General features: G+C 37.9%; 3 protein-coding genes across 5 annotated transcripts; 2 read left to right on the top strand and 1 right to left on the bottom strand.

Annotated features, from left to right (window-relative positions):
• The first annotated feature begins 539 nt into the window (after positions 1–539).
• ddias (DNA damage-induced apoptosis suppressor) lies at positions 540–6,490 on the top strand. The gene is made up of 5 exons (XM_031730879.2): positions 540–896; positions 1,101–1,262; positions 1,771–1,879; positions 2,341–2,654; positions 2,906–6,490. The coding sequence occupies exons 1-5, from the start codon at positions 775–777 to the stop codon at positions 4,578–4,580; spliced, it is 2,382 nt and encodes a 793-aa protein (XP_031586739.1). The 5' UTR covers positions 540–774; the 3' UTR covers positions 4,581–6,490.
• Positions 6,491–8,825: 2,335 nt separating this feature from the next.
• On the top strand, positions 8,826–11,332 carry LOC116313298 (zinc finger and BTB domain-containing protein 43-like). The gene is made up of 4 exons (XM_031730928.2): positions 8,826–8,881; positions 9,723–9,862; positions 10,013–11,007; positions 11,280–11,332. Exons 1-4 carry the CDS (start codon positions 8,876–8,878, stop codon positions 11,297–11,299), a joined length of 1,161 nt encoding a protein of 386 aa, XP_031586788.2. The 5' UTR covers positions 8,826–8,875; the 3' UTR covers positions 11,300–11,332.
• Positions 11,333–14,723: 3,391 nt separating this feature from the next.
• Positions 14,724–19,576, bottom strand: LOC116313261 (membrane-spanning 4-domains subfamily A member 15-like). Of its 3 annotated transcripts, XR_005613019.1 has the most exons (8): positions 19,476–19,576; positions 18,678–18,800; positions 18,415–18,528; positions 18,150–18,206; positions 17,049–17,204; positions 16,560–16,673; positions 15,851–16,433; positions 14,724–15,712 (listed from the first exon to the last, which is right to left on the bottom strand). XR_005613019.1 is itself a non-coding variant. In XM_031730880.2 (7 exons), the coding sequence occupies exons 2-7, from the start codon at positions 18,798–18,800 to the stop codon at positions 16,386–16,388; spliced, it is 612 nt and encodes a 203-aa protein (XP_031586740.1). In that variant the 5' UTR covers positions 19,476–19,576; the 3' UTR covers positions 14,724–16,385. The 3 variants fall into 3 exon arrangements, 1 of the variants encoding a protein (XP_031586740.1); XR_005613021.1 differs by having other exon boundaries at positions 14,724–16,433; positions 17,049–17,293; XM_031730880.2 differs by having other exon boundaries at positions 14,724–16,433.
• Positions 19,577–19,685: the final 109 nt, after the last annotated feature.

Here is a 19,685-nt window from a genome sequence, read left to right as displayed (position 1 = left end):
TTTTCTTGTGAAGGGGATTATGCACATCCAATTGTGACATAATATGCAAAGGCTAGGTGGCATCATGGGATTTTATGGAAAACTGTCATTTATTTGTCAATACAAACGCTCAGAAATTGCTCCCTTATTGGTCCCTTTAGGCACTGTGCATTGAACATTTTGATGTTAAAAGTGAGCAGTATAGTTTGTTTTCAGACACTGCTGAATCATCATACTGGACATAACTTCAGTTTACACGTTATCCAAACAAGTCTTAAATGACTGGATTTGAAGAAAAAAATGAATACAGGCACTTCCCTCTGTTTGACAAATTTTCCAATTTCAGACAAAAATAATAGACAAAAAATGTATCTAACAGAAATTAATTTGATTTGTTTTACTAATATGTCTATAACTAAATAAAATACATATCATGAAATAGTTGAAAACATTATTTTATTAAAATTACCGTCGATCCATCAAGAAATGTAGTTTCATGTGATCGTCTTATACAGTAGGCGGCGGTGCATCCTCCAGCTGAGTCACGTACAACATGGAAATGAAGACACGAAGAAGTAGCATTTTGTGTACAGTTAGCAATAGGGCATGTTTGCTATGACGGCATTAAAGTTAGATATTGGCGGGCTTTGCTATGTTTTTCGTACCGTTTGTAATAGTTTTTCGTGCTCAAATCCTTCGGTTACAAAAACAGATCAAATAAACAGTCATGTATTAAGTGGGTAATTAACAAGCGGTTAGCCTGCTATCTGCTGCTGCGTGTCTCAGTTGACTGAAATGTCTTATAGACGGGCACTGGTGGATTGTGCGGTGTTGTTTCTGCAAGATCCCTGTGTGTTTTATCCGTGTTGCAGATGCTGTTTCTCCAGGATTGATGTTGACCAGCAGGACACTACGAGGTAAACACAAAGGTTCAGTTGTAGCCGAGAAACGGTAGCATTGTGAAAATCACTTTAGAAACTGTCTGTGCTGAGAGGACTGTCTCAATTAAAATTGAATGGATTTCTTTTAGAAAATTAAAATATTTTTTATACAGTGTATGTTACCTCTGTTACCTGACAGTATATGGATACTGGTCAATCGTCTCTGTGTACCCACCACAGATGCAGATGCTTCAAGTGTGGTTACAAGTGTCTGAGAGAACAGGTGGATTACAGGTACCGTCTCTCACTGAAGGTGGCCCGGGACGGACGTATATTCGGGATAACAGTATTTGGAAACAGTTTGAAACCATTCTTTGGCATTCATGCAAATGAATTACAAAGGTGAGTACAGAAAACCCAATGCAAGGTCTTATTATCAAGACTGAATAACTGTTAAAATGTTTTCCCAGGTTTAGAAGGAGTATATATTGGGTTAAAGCAGAGGCCATGGACACATATAAGTTGAGGTCATAGTATGTGATGGAGTTGGTGTACTGGTTGTTCTTACTTAGGGTTTACTACACCTCCCTCCGAATATAAGAGGGTGGAGAAAACATTAGAACACTAGTGAGTGCTTTGCAGTTCAGTACAACACCAGGACCACCATCCACAAAAATGTCAGAATTTAAGATTTTTGCCAAGTTTCTATTAACCAAAAAAAAGAAGGAAAGAAATGGCAGTGCTATTGTATTAAATTTAACAGGTGTACCTAATAATATGGAGACAGTGGATACATGCTATTTGTTTTGATTTTAGTGGTATTTTGTCAGTTTCGAATGACTACAACGTGTGAAGAACATCTTCTCTGCTGGTTAAGTGAAGAGCTGTTTGGACTTTGTGTCTTTTATAGATTGGTGGAAAACTTGGACAGACCAGTGGAACAATCTACAAGACTCACATTGCTGGTGAAGGCAGTCGAGGACTGTTTCATTGGCAGACATTTCATTTTTGGTATAAAGGTACATTCGTAAATCACGTGTGTAAAAGTATTATGTGATATGCAAGATCAAAAGTTCTTCAAATACATATGAAGACTTAAAAATACGCATTCAACATTTTAGTCAGTATTGCTGTTTGGAGGTTTTTAGTTTTCTTTTTATATAACTTGAAAATCAGTGACTTCCTGGTCACACAAATCAGCAGAAATTAACTCAAACTCAATAGTCCAGATTTTTTTTATTCCTGCTGTTACTTTAACATAACATAACATAAAAATGATTACAGAAACATGAAAAGCAATACAAACTATGCAACAATTAAATAATAAACTTCTCTCCACATTTCACAATTTTAGTTTCTCAGTTCACCATTAAAGAAAATAAAATTATAGGATCAACATATGTCCAAAATGTGTTCTAATTATGCTTAATTTATTTTTATTTTGAGCTTAGCTGTCTGTGGTATCATCTGTGTTGTTTAGGTGATGGAAGCAGAAAGTGCACTTTGGTTTGGAGGATCTGCTCCAAGTAGCTCCAGCAGTAAAAGTGCAGCACAGTTTGTTGCTACTCAGATGATTCTTCCCAAAGCACCGGGACTGGGAGGATGCACCGTGGTCAGTTATTATCGGATTCTTCTTCAGAAAGCTTTTCAATCTGAACTTGTATCTGCTGATACCAGCAGAATCACCAGTCTTCCAGCAACAACCCCGCTCCTCATTCATGATCATTCTCCAGCTAGCAGCTTTAGTGATGCCACACTATCTGCCTCTCATCTTTTGCCCCGATCACTTCAAAGGTAATGAAATTAAGAAATGATACAATCTTCTGTATTTTGTGTCCAAAAAACCCCTACAAACTAGAGAGTCATGTACTCTTATGTACTATTCTTTTGTAGGGACTACAAAATAACAATAAATGGCTCTGAAAGCCAAAGTAAAAACCACACATATTCTCATATGCTCTTGATATTGACTTCTAAGCATGTGGGTGGAGGTGCTATTACATACAAAAAATGATCATTGATAATAGCTTTTGTTTCCTTCCTAGATCACGTTACAGAGACTGCACCCTTACTCCCACAGCTACATGGCAGCAATCACTTGGACTCGTTACCTCATCAGCAGAGCAGGAAGAAGGCTGCAGTACCCAGGAATGTGGAGATGAAGACAAAAGTCAGGTTGACAAAAACATAACACCATATCTTGCACAGAGGAGCTGCCAGGAAAACCAAAAAGCTGCAAATGACTTGGCACCTTTTTTCTCATTGGAGCACAGTTTTTATGATAGTGCATCATCTGAGAAGGGAGCTGGAAACAGCCCTAGCCTAAAGACTTGGTTAAGTCCGTCCCAGTATTGTCAGAAAACATGCAGCCCCAAAGAAAAGGAGTTTTCTACTGGACAGCTCACCAGAACATTTTCATCAAGCTCATTGGCTTGGAATTATTTGCCTTTCTCTGAAAGTCTGACAGCGTTTTTATGTGAAGCCAATAAAGATTTTGACACTGATAGAGATATGAAGCAAGTTCAGAATGTTCACAGGAAGGAAGTAAAAGCAAGAAATAACCTGGGAAACAGCAGCTTAATAAGTGAAACATCTTCTTGCCAAAGAAATGCACAAATAACAGACAGGCATTTGCAAGCATTGTTGGATGCCACTAATACGCCTGCAACAAATGGATGCGGCTCACATGATTCAGCCAGCCAAGAATGCAAGAACCCTGTTCTGTTTGTCAAAAGGAGTCAAGCTAGAAACATTTATTCCCTTGGGTGTTATCAGGAGGATGACACAGCTGGTTCACTGTCTTTTCAAAAGGAAGAAGAAGAGCAGCTTGAGGGGGATGCCTACAACTGTTCAGCAGATCTGTTTGGTAGCTCAGTCACGACCAATCTTGAAACAGAGAGGTTCACCATGCATGCAGAAGCCGTCGGTGATGGCATCGAAGCTTGCTCACAGTTTTCCAAGGCAGACGAGCATCATCTGATTTATGAAAATGCGAATGTGACACAATCAACACCAGATAAAGTGAAATTAAAAAGAAGTAAATGCAGGGAGAGTTTGATTCCACAAGACGCAAAAGAATTTGACTTTGTCCCTCCCTCTCAGTCCACACCCATAGTAAAAGGAGGCGTTGTATCATACTCATGTGCTGACTTGTACAAAAGTATGACAGGTGAATTCCGTTCACAGCCTGTCAATGAAAAAAGTTTTAATGCGAATTTACATGAAATGGAGAGTAAAAACAATTCTGTTCATAAACTGAATTGTGGTAATGCTCACCAGGCTTGGCAGAGTGAGACGGAATCTGTCAAAGAAAACTTTGTCTGGAGAACTACATCCAGCAGGCACAGCCACAAACTTACCCCCAAAAGAAAATTCTTGAAACCAGTCGAGCATAAAAACAGTCTGCATCCTCTGCAGCACCTTAGGGTGCAGGGAGAGGCTCTAAACCGCATGTCAATCAACTGTAAAACAAGATTTATTGATGTGTCAGAGTGTGATTGTGAGGACAATGAAGCAATTATTCCTCCTACACCTGTGGGTAAAATCCAACAAAGTGTGCCAATCCGAAAAAGAAAGCTGACAGCCAACAACAACAACTTTGGTTCTATAGAGTGTATGCTGACAAAGACAGAAAATCGTGGCCGTGAAGAAGTTAGCGAAGGAATTCACGGGAGCCAGACATGTGACTGCTCTAGAGATCTGTTCTCTGACTCTTTCTGAGACATTGTGTTGCATTGTATTGGAGTATTACTGCTGCTATTTTTACTCTGTGTGAAACAGAAAAAGATGGCTCACATATTAAACACTATAGATAGGAGAGCGATACTGTCTTGACCTTCAAGTTTGCACTTTGACTGAAAGTGTAATAAATTCTCTTCCTTCGCCTTTTTCATCAAATGCTTAGTCTAACTCAATTCCATGTTTTAAATTTTTATGCACTGTTTAGAAAGCGCTTTTAATTGAATGAAATATATAAACATGTTACATTCCCCACCATCATTGCCTGGTCTTATTACGACCTGAGCTTAGCAGCAGTTAAGGTGGGGAAAAATCTCATCAACCACTATGGTTTTTGAAACATGTATAGAATGTGTTTGTATGTCCACATACTTATAGATCCATATTTTTGAAAGCATCACTGTCTTCTTTGAACACATTAAGGCTGTTTTCTAAAGGCTCAAGTGACTAGAAAGCTTGCGCTCACAAGCCTATAAAAAATTATAGCTATTTACTTTAAGATGTTTGTAAGGTTAATATGTAATTAAGTGGGTATTTAATTGCTATCTATTCAAGGACAATTCATTTTTTTAGTGTTTTCATTTGTTTATATTAATACATGCCAATATAAATAAAGATTAAATACTATTGCAAAAGATTATTTATGGAACAAAGGTCCCCAGCTAGTTTAATGCATGCTTCAGACCACGAAAGCCAACAACACTGTCACATCCTGAAAGCTCTCCAGTATAATTTGAATCACACCAGAGTCCTAAGCGGACCTACTGTTCTCCTGGGTTCACACTGCATGCAGTTGTGCCTTTCGAGGGGTGTTTATGTTGGGATGAGTGTGTAAGGTGTCATGCCAGAGAGCCAAGAATAGCAGCAATGACTACAATGTTCTGGGGGTGTGATCAAAATAGAGAGAGGGAGATGAAGATGATGTTACATTGGTAAAACTGGAAGTGGAACAAGTGAACAGCTGGAGCCTTGTACTGCATGTGTTACAGAAACAAGATTGGCATGTAGTCAGCTGGGTACGGCATTATTGTGTCTGTGTGTGAATGCACGTGCCTCTTTGGTTGGTACTTAAAAAAAGAAATGTTATCTTAAAAGAGTATATGTGCACAGCTTAACTGATTTTGGAAAACTCATGTGAATACATGTGACATGTGAATTCGCTGTTCATTTGGTTTCGCAAATGATTATGCGTGGGTGTATCACAAAGTCTTGGTATGCCAGACAGGTGGTTGAGACTGAAATATCTCTAAATCCCATGTACCATGATGTTAGTAATGGCCATGTGACGATACCTATGATCCCACTATATGTTAATCTACTTGATGCAATGGTAGAAAAATGCTTTCGAGGATCTCCTGCTTTTATTATATTTTTTTTTTTCCACTAGCAGCACAGGCCAAATGAGATTATTATAGGAAACAAGTCAGTTTTTGGTTTACTCCCATGCTGCTTAGTTGAGATGTTCTTGGTGTTTGTGATAATCATCAAAGTCCATTATCAGATCAGAATGAAAAAGAACCTGTTATATTAGCTTGGTTTTGATTGTTGTTTTTCTTCTGTTAACCTTGCCAAACGACATATTCAACATTATGCTTTGATGTCCTCCAGCAACCATGGTTAACAGCCAACTAATAATGGCCTAAATTTTCAGTCACGGATGAATTCCAGGATCTGAGCAGTGTATTTTTACAAGGCTTCTTCTTGTGGAGAGATGAAAAACAGACCATGTACTTGGTGTCGAGAGCTTTATGAGTACTTGACAATTTCTTTGTGAAATTTTGCTTTGGTGCCTGTTTTTGGATTAGGTCACAGTGACATCCAGCTACTACTGCAATGCGGTTATTCTGCTATCTGTTGTTAGCTGCTTCATTAATAAAAAAAACCCTAATGTATCCTTTAGTTTCAGTAAGTGTAATTACATGATTTATGCAAATAGGAAGCACAAAATGAATGTTTTCATATTCTGAATGAATGTGGAAGTGCAAATCTGATGATTCAGGACTAGCAAGTATTGAAATTTGCAACTTACTGCACTAGTTTACATAAAATATAGGCTATAAAAATGGGATTGTTTTTGTTTCCATGTAAATTGGTCCTTAGCCTTTTGAGGCTTTATGAGTAAAGCCCCATAACATGACATTGTTCCAAAACCTGCAGCTGTGTCTGTGAGCAAGGGAGACACTGCGTTTGCATGCAGCAGTACAGTACGTGAGCTATGTCACCAAGCACCCAGTGAATGGAAACATTCAAAGCTGCGGTGTGCCAAGCTTAAAGTACGTGTGGTACTCTGGGAGAGAAAGGGGTGCTAGGGGCTGAGGGGCACGGTTACATAATTCAAACAATTATTATATAGGGCAGATGGATTAACTATTAAAATTCTGTTTTTGTTCATACTATGTATATGCTTTTTTTGACGTTCTTTAAAAATGTGGCTGCAGTGAGATGCAGAAATCATGAGACGCAAACACAGAGTCATGCATTAAGAGTCACCTGGCTGGAGTTGTACTATTAATCATACAGTGATGTCATGCACCTCAACCATTAGCCAACTATGAGATACAATACTTTGCTTGATACTTTGCCTGTTCATTGTACCTACACAGCAAAATCTCCAGTGTTAAATTAACACTACAGAGTGTTTATATGTGTCCACACTGTTGAGTGTTAAATATAACACTGTTGAGTGTTAAATGAACACTTTTGACAGTGTTGTATTTTTAAAAGTAACCTAGTCAGTTTTCAAGATTTACAATGACTAACACAGAGCAGTGCTGATTTTCTAACACTGGAATATTTCTAACATTTTGAGTTATTTTCCAGTGTTCAGAAAATCAGCACTGCTCAGTTTTATTCATTGTAAATCTTGAAAACTGACTAGGTTACTTTTAAAAATACAACACTGTCAAAAGTGTTCATTTAACACTCAACAGTGTTATATTTAACACTCAACAGTGTGGACACATATAAACACTCTGTAGTGTTAATTTAACACTGGAGATTTTGCTGTGATACATTGCATTGTGGCACTTGATAAGTAATTAATTACCCCTAGGGATCAATAAAGTTTCTGATTCTGATTCTGATTGATGACTTCACAGTGCGCTACAATACTAAAACTACTAATGTTAAAGCAGAGATTTTTAATACCTGGCAAAATATTCATTTTCCATTTTCTTGTACTTTTATAAACATGTTTTAATGAAACTGATGAAATAAATACAGTAAATATATATATATATTTGGTTTATATGCATGGTATACTTTGAAAAATGAATATAATTTGTAGCATATACAATAACTATGCACTTAATTCTTCATACTTTTAATATTTCATAGCAGCTAAGCATTTTTCAGTCCTTGACCTTCCTGCGACATTAAGGGTTGTAACCACCTTTTTAGTGCCACTGGACTTATTTTTATTATTTACTTTGTGATGCAGTAGCAGTGCTACTGCACAATTTTTAGGTTAAATGTCCTGCTGCCTTGTGGATGGAGGTGTGGCTGTAACATTAGAGAGCTAAAGAGATTAGAAAGGCGTGACAGGCACATGGTGTGGAAGGGTGGAGAAATGGCTTAGTATGGCGTTGTCAACAAAACGTCAGCTGAGGGGGACTGGCTCATAGTCCTGACACTGGAGAAGCTCCCCTCTGTAGAATCAAAGCAAATAGAAAAACTTAAATACGTCACACTTTTCTTTTTTAGTGCAAATCGAATGCTTTTCCCTAACTTTACCATTTCAGCAGAAGACTGGTGGAGACTCAGAGCTAACAGAGTCATTGATGCTTTGATAACAGATTAAAATCAGCTGTGCACTCTGAATGTCCATAGTTCGTTCATTGCAGACTATTTCATAACTGTCCATGACCTCTGACCTCTCAACAAAAATAAAAGCTCCTTAAAATAGTTCCTGCTTCTGTTCAGTTATGGGTATGAGGGACTTGATAGAAGCTTGCACTGTCTTTTGTCTGATGTGAATACAAATACTGGTTCTGATTGCTTTAGTTCTGTGGTATCTTGTTGGCTGCCCGTGGGCTGGTCTCAGTCCTCTCCCCAAAAGAGGCTATGGAGATTCTGACGTTAGATGCTAGCACTCCTTATAAGCACCTGTCCATTCACGTCACGCCATGCTCCCAATATGAAAAGCGTGTGATTGTTTTCCGAATGAGACAGTGTGCGTAGATAGTAAAGTGGTACTATATATCCTGCATACACAGTTCTTTTCTTCATTTCGCTGCAAGCAAGACAGCCGGGATTTGTTATTTTTCTTCCAACATAATATGGAGGTAAGGGATCATTTTTCCTAATGTACATTTGAAATAGTATGTTTGATAAGTTTAATAGTCAAGTATAAGTTTGGAGTTCAGAGTAGATTTTTAGCATTTTTGTTGTATATAAACAAGAAACAAACACATTTATTGACAGCTATATGTATATGAAGTCTGATTTTTTTCTTATGTGCTTAAAGTAGTTGTATAAATCCGGGACACCTTGTAAAGAAATGTCTTATGATTTTAACAGCTTATAGAGTTAAAAGAAAGGCAGTCTGCTTTTATATTCTTCATGTGTGCACGTTTTTTAATTTGGCAAAAATGGGGACATAAAGATTTTAACCAGCACTAGAATAGATGTCCTTACTAAGTTTTAACATCTCTTGGATAGTGCATTTTAGGACAAAATCTATAAAGCCATCAGAGAAAGCACTAAAATATGCTTTTGATAGTGAAATGTTCAGGAAGCGCTCACAGGTTAGTCCTTCTGTTCAAAGTGGCCTAACCTTGCCACTGTTCAGTGATGGGTGATACAATCCAAATCCAATCAATACAAAAATGTAACCCTGTTTATCTGAAGCAAAAAAGATGCTTTGGCAGTGTGAGCAAAATTATGAGATCTATTTATTCTTAGCAGTGACAAACTGCAAGTGATAAACTGACAAAACCTGGTAATTAAGGAAGTGTAATATTACGTGGACAGTGGAATCATCTTATTAGCTTCAATGCACTGATTTTGATTATTTTTTTGTTACCTGGTTAATGCTGTGCCAAGTGTATTTATGAACGTGTTCGTACTAGTACTTGATTTTAATAAGCGAGAATCTATTTTTACTGACTGCTCTGTACTCTCCAGGTGGCACCTTGTGCCCAGGAAGTTGGTAGACATGCAGCATTACTGTTGGCTTATCTGAACTTGCAGAGAAAACAAGGCCAGTTTTGTGACCTTGTGCTCAGACCGGGACAGAACGCAGGTCAACTTTACCCTGCACACAGGTGAGAAAAATAAGCTAATAACAAACAAACACTCCAACATATACATATTATCAAACTGCCCAATGATATCGTGATTATCATAACAGTGTATGTCTTACATGATGTTCACCATTTTAGACCTCACAACAAAACTGCTCTTTGTTCCCCCAGATGTGTGCTGGCAGCCTCTAGTCCAGTGTTGGCATCTGTCTTGTCCTCTGCTGGCGCTTTGGTGGAGCTGCAGGCCAAATGTCTCTCTGACTCTGTATTAACACCTCTTTTGGACTATATTTACACAGGGGATTTGCCCTACAGTTACAGCCAGCAACAGTATTATAGTCTGCTCACAGCTGCCTGCTACCTGCAGATGGATGAACTACAAAACGCTCTGAGGGCTCAACAGCAGACTGAGGTTTGTGCTGCAAATGGCGCAGAGGCTTCTGCTGAAGGTGAAAAGAATTCTTATAGGACAACTGTGAACACCTCCCCTTATATGCCATCAACATGCAGCATTTTTACCTTTAGAAAACCTGAAGAAATGGACAACTTCAGTGAACAAAATATGACAACTTCACCAGAGAGAGATATTCAGTATCAGGATTCAAACAATGTGGAACCGTTTAGTGAAAGTCAGATGCACTCAGCTGCTATGGATTGCAGTACTGATGAAGTAGAAATGGATACAGGTAGAAATAGCAGAGACCACTACAGTGGAAGGGATGTAAGGACTTTAAGCAATCCAAGTGTCCCCTGTGGTATACTTGAAAGAACTGAAAGGAGCACAAATGCAGGACATGCCAGACAAGCAACTTATCTAACGCCACAGCATTTGACTCTAAATGTCGCTAGCATTGCTGAAGTGCATCACACGTCTAAAGTGGACAAAGAGGTGGAAAACGATCGGCTTAATCCAGCTGGCATCTGGCAAAGGTACACAGATGACACTCTGGTGAGGACAGCTGAAAATAGGAAGAGCTCATCCTCATCCCCACATTCATATTGTGGGGCAGTACCTGTCATCTGTCACAGCAGCAGAGCAGCTATCCCCCAGCTGGCAGATGTGTCTCCTGTGTCTCCTTTCCATTCAGCCCTCCAGGATTCAAGCAATTCCAGCAGGTCTCCAGTCTCTTGCTCAGCAAGCATAGAAAATGACAGCACTGTTGAAGGTACTACATCTAAATGCAAACGTCAATATCAAGCACAGAGCCAGGAATACGGCCACAATAAAAAACACACTGTTACAGAAAATCTGAATAATAAGGATAATTTAGATCAATGTGCTTTACAAGATTTATGTAACAAATCCAGCGGAGGTAGATCTGATTATGACAGCAGCAATTCAGATCATTTTATAATGCAGGGCAATGAATGTGTTGACAGAGGATCATCTCACTTTACCAACAATAATGATCAGCATGCTTATTGTGATTCATTTCAGAAAAATACACACAATCTTAGAGAAGATTCAGTGCTGCAGAGTAAGGACTGGAGCCAAGAACTGAAGCATAAAATTGATCTCACATTTGATGATTTCTCCCCCAAACAAAAGCAGTTGGACTTCTTTGAATCCTACAGTGTCAGCAAATTGGCAACAGCAACAGCGGAACCAGGAGATCTGAGAGCTGAAGTTCCACTTATTGCTCATCCTGTGGGGGGCTTAAACACAGGAAATCTAGGTCCAGAGGCAGAGGTGAAAGAGGAACACAGTTACTCTAGTAGAGTTCCAGCTGAAAGTGATATACAGGAGAGCCACTGCAACTATGAACCAAAGAAAAGGTACTTAAACATATACAGAGCTGACACAAGTGCAAACAATGCTCCTTCTAGCCATGATTCAAACTACAGTCCTACAGCTGTGGAAACCAAAGAATACCATGCTGATAGCTTCCCTACATCTCTGCAAACTGAAAAGACCTCAGGCACTGATGTCACAGAATCACATTTGATCTTTACAATGCCTGTGGACAGAAACATGTCTGACACCAGTGTTGACAGTGCTGTGGGTCACTCTTATCATGGACATCTTCGTTATCACTGCCTACAGCATGATGATATGCAAGAGAATGTGCACTTATCACATGGAGGTTCTGATCACAAACACTCCCACTCAAACCACTTTGATGATTCTGATGGTTCAAGTGAGGAAGAAGACTTTGGTGCCTTTGAGAGTCCCCTAAAGCAGCACTACAGCTCAACAGAGACTACAGACCAGTTTCTTCTCCTGGATATTAGCACAAGACCTGCAGAACTGTTAGTATCCTGCAAACACCGATCTGGCACAGAAGAGAAAGGAGATATGTTTGAAACTGGAATCTGGGCACATGATGGAGCAGAAAGGAACGAAAAAACATCTGTAGCATCTGTTGACATGAAAACAGTTACGGCTAGGGCTAAATTTGGAACTGGGAGATTTGATATGGGTGGCACACACTGGGCTGCAAAGACCAATCCTGAGGAAAGAAAAACTGTTGTTCAAAGTAGTCCAGCTGTTGAGACTATTCAAAATTCTTGCGTTGTGTCTGAAGTTTCCAACCTTAAAGAAGGTGAGAACCAAACCATTACCTCGACACACTGTTCACCTCCTGGAGTGTCAGACTCCATGCAACCCTCTGTGTCTTTTTGCATGGCATCTGGCCTTTCAACCAGCATGCCAACCAATAGATCAGCTCATCTGTCATCTCCTGTTCACCACCCTTTCCAGTGCTCTCTATGCGACCGTTCCTTTAGCCAGCGAGGTTCTCTAAATAGACATGTGCGGAGCCACCTTGGTGTAAGGCCTTTCCCCTGCCCCTGCTGCCCTATGACTTTTTCACGCCAATACCGTGTCACAGAGCACATGCGTGTTCATCAGCGATGTACCCCTGGGAATGATTTTCAAAAGCCCTCTGCCTCATCAACTTGAGACTTTGAGGAAAAGCTAGGAAACTGAAATGCATTTTTCATTATAAAATAATGTGTGTTAGGATGACAGTTTTCTTTAGTGTCTTGCAAATATATGTAAGACAGGGAATTTTTTACATAATGTTCTATTTTTAAAATCGGAACTTGCAGCTGAAAGTTAGTCACTATAATGCAGTTAATATAGGCTATTCTAAATAAGCAAAAAAGCAGGAGGCCAAGAAAGTAAAGACAAATAAATGTTGTGGATCTTAATCCTTTAATATGCAGCAGTAGGTAACCCTGTTGATTCACAGCTAGAGCGTCCTAGGTTCAAACCAGGGCAGGGCTCTCCTGTTTGGAGTCTGTGCATTTCATTCGACCCCTGGGATATCTGGTTTCTGTCACCAGCAAAAACAAGTGTTCTTGCGCCCTTGACAAAGGTAATAAAACTGGTAGGATTTGTTTCCCATAATGTGTTTAGTGTAGAGAATTAGTTTTCCTACAGCCATTAAATAAAAGAACCTATTAACTGAACATAGTGCAAAGGCACCATATCAAATGCATAAACAGAGAATGAATCCAATGAAATACATTTTTGAATTTGGTGCCAGCAACACATTAAGAGCAGAGTGAAAGACAAGGCCATGTTGACAGTGATGCATCATCTCTGATATCAGAAAGCCTGTATAAGTATTTGGCAGCTGAGGTAACTAAATGCTGAAGTTTTAAAGGCAATATGTTTTCCATTCTTACCTTAGTGAAAGATTTTAGCCTGTCTTTTATTGTATTTGTTGTATTTCATGTGTTGTGCCAAATTTTCGGATGGTAACAGGTGTGGACTATTGGCAGGCCACTTTGCCAACCTCTTTTAGTACTCTTTAATTGTTGCAATGTGATTTTGACACTCACTTGTTGAAATGAGCCTTTCCTTACAAGGGTATTCCTTTGGATGAGAGGACTTATTCCAAAACCTGTATACTAATCCACTAATACACCTCTATATCATGCAGTACCTTGAAATGTGCATTGATAACAAACCACATGGCCCCACTTCTCTTTACTGCAGATTTTGTTTTTCATATATACATGTGTGCATGTGGGGATGTTCTTTTTTTAATCTTTGCATTTTTTTCCCCTAACATTTGTGAATGCAACAACAAATCTTGTGCATAAATATTCCTGAGCCTATGCAGTTATTTCCAGTACAGAACAATGTTGGTTTTAAATGCAGTTCTGCTTAGCTGCCATGTCACCATTGGCCTTTGTGAATATCTCTGCATACACAGATTTTTCCAGATTTTCTGTATCTTTCAGTGATAATATGTAGCTGTGTCTTAAATAGCAAATACTGTTCTTAAATTGTCTCTTAGAGTTGTGAATTCCTCCATTCCTCTGAAAGATGTGTCCTCTTTTTCTGTTCATTTTATAACCAGTCATGTTGTTTAGTCATCGTCTTCCTCCATGTCACCCTATCCTAGCATTCTCCTGTTACCCCTAAATTTGCATGCCCTCCTTCATTCTTCACCATTTTTTTAAAAAATTGCCCCATTATAACATTTGCTGGCATCAAATTTAAAAGTATACAATTTTTAACAATTGATATATTCCCTTTTTACTATTTTAAGCTAAATATATGATATGACTGATTTGCAAATCAGTACGAAACCCAGAAGCAATTGGCAGGCAGGCACAGAAGCAACCTGGAAAACAAGGTGGCATTTCCCTGCAAACTAAGTGTAGAACAAATGAATATTTTATGTTTATATAGTTGATATTTCACAATAACAATGTGAAAATAACGGCCAAATCTACAGATAATACCATTCTGCAGCTTCCCTCTACTTTATCTGTTCGGCTTGCAGTTTACTGCACTGGCAGCTATTGCATACGCATATCAGTATAAAACACTCTAAAAGTATACTACTGGCACCAAACAACAGACAGATACCAGCTCATGCACAAAGTAGATCATTTAGTATCTAAATAATAATAATAATAATAATAATGATAATAATACATTTTATTTGAAAGCGCCTTTCAAACCACTCAAGGTCACTGTACACAGTAGAATAAAAGCAACATAAAAGCAAGCAGATCTAAACAGATTGACTTTATTAGAGACCAAACCGAGTAAAACTCAATAATGACTTCACATTCACCAGGTAGCCAGAACCATGACATTTCCTCTGTGTGTGTGAGATTTAATTTAAAGATATTACCATGTCAACTATCTGGCTGGTACATTATATTCCAAAGTTGCTTTCATGGCTTTTCACTTCCACAGGTACCAGAGCTGTCTAGCCTAATGCAGAGAGGGAGACACAGAAATATTCTATGCTCTTATTAACTTTGCATGTTCAGCCAGTAAGTAGTCTACTAAGTCTTTGCCATAATGTTGACTTCATTCCATTTAGTGTTGTGATTCTGAATCTCTCTTTTTTACACATGTATTAGTTATATGTCTCACATAGTGTTCCCTGTAAGAGAGGACAGCTTGTTGGGTGTCACAGTGTTTGTGCCAGTGGTGTGAAACATGAGTCAAGGGCAGCTATGAGATTCTGTGCATGTTCTGTCTGGTCTATTCCAAAATATTTCTGTTAGGGACAGTAGGGTGAAAAAGGGTCATATTATTTGGTATCTTACACCTGGTATGAACTATTGGTACCTTTGATAGGTAAATACATATATAAATAAAAGGGCAATGCAATTTATCAGAGGTGCTTTAAGTTCCTAAGATTGTGTTTTCATGTTCTGAAGTTCCCGCCAATTTGAATTTTTTTAAAAAAGGTGGGTTATTAACTTGTGATGCTACAAAAAAAACTATGTAGGACATTTAATTGTGTACTTATGATTAATAAGGACTGCTGTTAATATTTTTTTTGTTATACTAATGTAATAGTTTGGGCTCTATGGCTTTGAAACATTAGCTGTGAGATGAGCAGTCTCCAGGTAAAATCAACCAGATGATCTAAGAACACTGGAACAGTCAAACTGCAAAGTGAGACAAAGAGAAACATTTCTGATAAAAACAGATGTAATTAATTTTGAGATCATTTAACTTTAATATTATAAGAATGTAACATTGCACATTAACTGCATTAAAAGGTTTCATGAAAAATGTTACGATACCTTAAAAATATTTGTGTGTGTCTTTCTTGCAAACATCCTTTCTATCTCCTTTCTGTTTCTTTACTAACATACAAACACACATATATCAGCACACATTACAAACAAATGAAATTAGTAGGGAAATATGAAAAAAGGTGCAACACATGCAATAATGCAATTAGTTAATTGTATTAATTTCATACGGAACCATCAGAATATCTGCTAAAACTCAGCTGAGGAGGTGCCCCAACAGAATTAAATGGCAGTATCTAATTAATTAAGGTAAATTGGACCAGTAAATAAATTTGTAAATAAATTTGATTTATTAAGGATAATATTAGCATGTGACATGGAATATGAACCATACTTGTATGAAACAGAATATTAATTTGTTCCTTATTGATTTATCCAGTTTATGTTAGGCCATACACCATGCAATTTCAAAACGATGTACTGAGTCTGCCCCTTTAGCAAACTAAAACTAAAGGGTTTGTTTATACAGTATATATATTTCTTCTCTTAATTTTTCACACTTCAGACAGTCCTCTTGTGCTTGCTATTCAACTGACGAATCAGGCGATGCAGTAGTCATCACTACAATGGCCTAAAGGAGGAGAAAAAATTATTAGCGTAACTTGACGTTTTGCAACTTTTTAAAACAAATATTGGGGGATAAGTTCCTCGTAGGACATTCCCAACACTAAGCAATGACTGCAGTGTGTCCTCTTACCTGGGTTTTTGTGGATCGCAGGGCAATGCCAGCCAGAGCTGACATTACAATGAAAATAATCGCTACAACAAAAGTGTAGAACACCAAAATTGCTTCCAAAGCCAATCCCATGTGCTAAAAAAAAGTTTGACATTAAAGAAATGAAATACACTGTTACATTGCATTTAACGCTATATTATATTTAATTTAATACATTTAAGAATTTAATAATTTATATTAAATTTAATTTAAAGCTCCAGTCAAAATACATCATGCTGTCCAAAAGATAGGTAAATAACAATAACAATAACAGAGACATAAAACCTGAGGCTGAGTTGGAATGAATTACTCTGTGCTGGAAGTTGGGTGCTTGTACATTGTATAATGGTATATAATGACTTACTATAACAACTAGACTAAATGAAACTTGACCTCTCTTTAGATTTGCAGTCAATGTTTTCAATGGATGGCACCATCAGCATGAAAACAGAAATATGATAAAACAATCACCTGGTAATTTTCCATTGGTTCAGTAAATGAAAAGTTTCCATTATCATAAATGTAATCTAGGTGGTAGGAATATGCTTCTATGTCAGGCAGGATGTGTATTAAAGTCCAGCATGCGACCAGTATGGAGACAATGCTCAGAGATAACGAAATGGTTACCTGCAGACACCAACAGACAAAGATGGGGGTGATACACAGTCATGTGAAAAAAAAAGTTTCCACTGGAGTCTATGCAGTTCTGTGAAAAACTGAGTACACATGAGAACCACTTTTAGCAGCAATAACTTCAAATAAAATGTGAAAAAGAAATCACAACCTCAAGGCACTTTGTAAGGTAAAGAATCTATAGAATCTTTAGCATAAGGGAGAAATCTCCAACAATCAAATGATATGCTCAGAGCAACTTCTTAAGAAAAAATCCCATTATATTGAGGTTAGTAAGCATTTGTTTATGCACAGCTCTCTTAAGGTCCAGCCACAGCATTTCAGCTGGACTGAGTTTTAAACTTTGTCTGGACCATTGCAGCACCTCAAGTATTTTTATTCCCAGTTTCTTTCATATAGCTTTGCTGGTGTCCAAGGTTATGCTGTGAAAAGGCTTTCTAATGGAAACCCTTCCAAACAAACTATTCTTGTTCAAGTCTTTTTCCAGTTGTACTGTCATAAAAGTTAACATTTAACATGCTAACATAGAACTGTAGTATAGTTTGTTTGTTGCGTGATCTGACTTTGGGGTGAATTATATGATGTCCACATAGTGAAGATTGTTGCATCGTGTCTGAATGCTCCAGACCAGCAAACTGCCAAAACATCTACTTTTACAGAGATGCTCAATTAATCAAGTACATTTACAGCACTACATACCCTATTTATTTCTATGGAAGCAGTAAAGGTGTAATTTATATTCATAATTGTTAAGATATTAACAATGTGAAACTATAAATCAAACTACAAATTAAACTATAAATCAGTGTTGATGATAATGCAATATTAAATTCTAAGGCATCAATAAACACTTTTATTTCAAGAACCCTCTTGTTCAATATCTAGTTCTAGTCTAATTTTGCTATAATATAACATTCATGATATTTCAGTAGAACTTACTGTTTTCTTGGTGGTGTTGTGTTCTGCCAAAATGTATGTAATTCCACATATGATTAACTATGACAAGACAGAGAGAAAGACAGATTTATTACACATCCCATGTGTTGGATGGTTGTACAGTGACAGGAAAGCAAACACTGACACTGACATAAAGTGCAATATAAATTCTGAATATTTAATACTTATTAAGTTGTGCTAGAAAAAATATTGAGTCATGTCAAACTTCCCAAGGCACTATTTATTATTCCCTTGTTGAACTACCAACCAGTGTCCCCAGCAGGAAGCCTGGTGGGATGACTGTCCATATATGCATGTGGGAGACTTCCGTGATCGCAACGGATATGATAAAGAAGGATGCACCCAAGATCAGCACAATTGTCTAGGAGAAAACATAAACAACTTTTAGCATGATTTTGTTAGCTATGTTTTATTCTCTGTGGCAATATAAGCCTCAAGTTCTTCTCAAATGTGGAAATGAAACAAAACAACAAACATTCATGGGTATTTGTGTATGTGTCAGTGTCTTACGCCAATAATTTTGGGTTGTCCCTTTAAGAAGTGGTGTAAAGGTTTTGTGCCCCCCACTGAGGCACCTTGAGGATTTCTATTATTCCCACCTGGATCACTCACAGAGAGGAGCTCAGCAGACATCTAACCCATTAACACACAATGGTTCGCAATCATTATTCTCAATCAATTCTTAACAAATGCGTGTATCAAATCTCAGATTTATTATCTGAACACTAAAATAACAATGCTTAACTTAACACAGGAAAAATAAATCATAGTTCCCATGAAGCTCTGGCAGCATGTTTGTAGCTAATGGGATTTCTTCTTATGCCAGCACAATATTTTTTCACTTTTAACCATAATTATACACTACGGCATTCATTTTTAGTTTTATCTTAGGAGATAAAAGCTCCCGGAGCCCATTTAAGCTTGTTGAAAAGCCCAAAAGCCCAGAGATCCAAGTTACAGATGCTGCTGAAATAGCATGGAGTCTGCAACAGATTAGCTACTAGCAACTAACCAACAATAGTCCAATAGACTGGCTGCCTGGTGCTTCAGCTTGTTGTCTGTAACTAAGCAAGTGTAGACAGTAAACACATTCACGACATAAGCAGAAGCACTGTACTATAAACCCTTTATTAAAAAAGCGAAAATCTGCTGTTCCACCAATCCACCGACACCCAAAAGCCTGAGTCCGCTTTAGGCTACAACTGTACTTCATTTTGAAGTGACTGCCTACGAAATCAAGTTTTTTTTTTTTTTTGTTTGTTTTTTACCAAGCAAAGAGAAAGCTAGTAAACAAGAGAAAAAACAGACCGTAGGCAGTTGTGTAGTCAGAGCTGTAATTCAGTGTGGAAGCTTTTCTCACATCTGGGGCAGTTTATGGGTAATCTCTGGACGATCACATCATTTTGAACTTTGTTTTTCGGGAGTGTTTTTCTTTTTTTCTCCCCATTCCTCCAAAGTGTTTACTTACTAGTCAGTTTTATGTACTGAACAATCAGGTGGACATAATGATCATTGTTA

This window comes from Oreochromis aureus, linkage group 1 (assembly GCF_013358895.1).
Source record: "Oreochromis aureus strain Israel breed Guangdong linkage group 1, ZZ_aureus, whole genome shotgun sequence".
NCBI classification, from domain to species: Eukaryota; Metazoa; Chordata; class Actinopteri; order Cichliformes; family Cichlidae; genus Oreochromis; species Oreochromis aureus.
Note: the sequence above shows the minus strand (reverse complement) of the source record. Positions and strands in the feature narration are given on the sequence as shown.

Coding starts and splice junctions, on each gene's coding strand:
- LOC116313298 (XM_031730928.2), top strand. Junction 9,863..10,012: donor CAACTTTACCCTGCACACAG/GTGAGAAAAATA, acceptor TTGTTCCCCCAG/ATGTGTGCTGGCAGCCTCTA. Junction 11,008..11,279: donor AAATGACAGCACTGTTGAAG/GTACTACATCTA, acceptor GATTCATTTCAG/AAAAATACACACAATCTTAG.
- ddias (XM_031730879.2), top strand. CDS start 775: ATGTCTTATAGACGGGCACTGGTGGATTGTGCGGTGTTGTTTCTGCAA. Junction 1,263..1,770: donor CATGCAAATGAATTACAAAG/GTGAGTACAGAA, acceptor TGTCTTTTATAG/ATTGGTGGAAAACTTGGACA. Junction 1,880..2,340: donor ATTTCATTTTTGGTATAAAG/GTACATTCGTAA, acceptor TGTGTTGTTTAG/GTGATGGAAGCAGAAAGTGC.
- LOC116313261 (XM_031730880.2), bottom strand. CDS start 18,800: ATGTCTGCTGAGCTCCTCTCTGTGAGTGATCCAGGTGGGAATAATAGA. Junction 18,529..18,677: donor GACAACCCAAAATTATTGGC/GTAAGACACTGA, acceptor GTTTTCTCCTAG/ACAATTGTGCTGATCTTGGG. Junction 18,207..18,414: donor GCTTCCTGCTGGGGACACTG/GTTGGTAGTTCA, acceptor GTCTTGTCATAG/TTAATCATATGTGGAATTAC.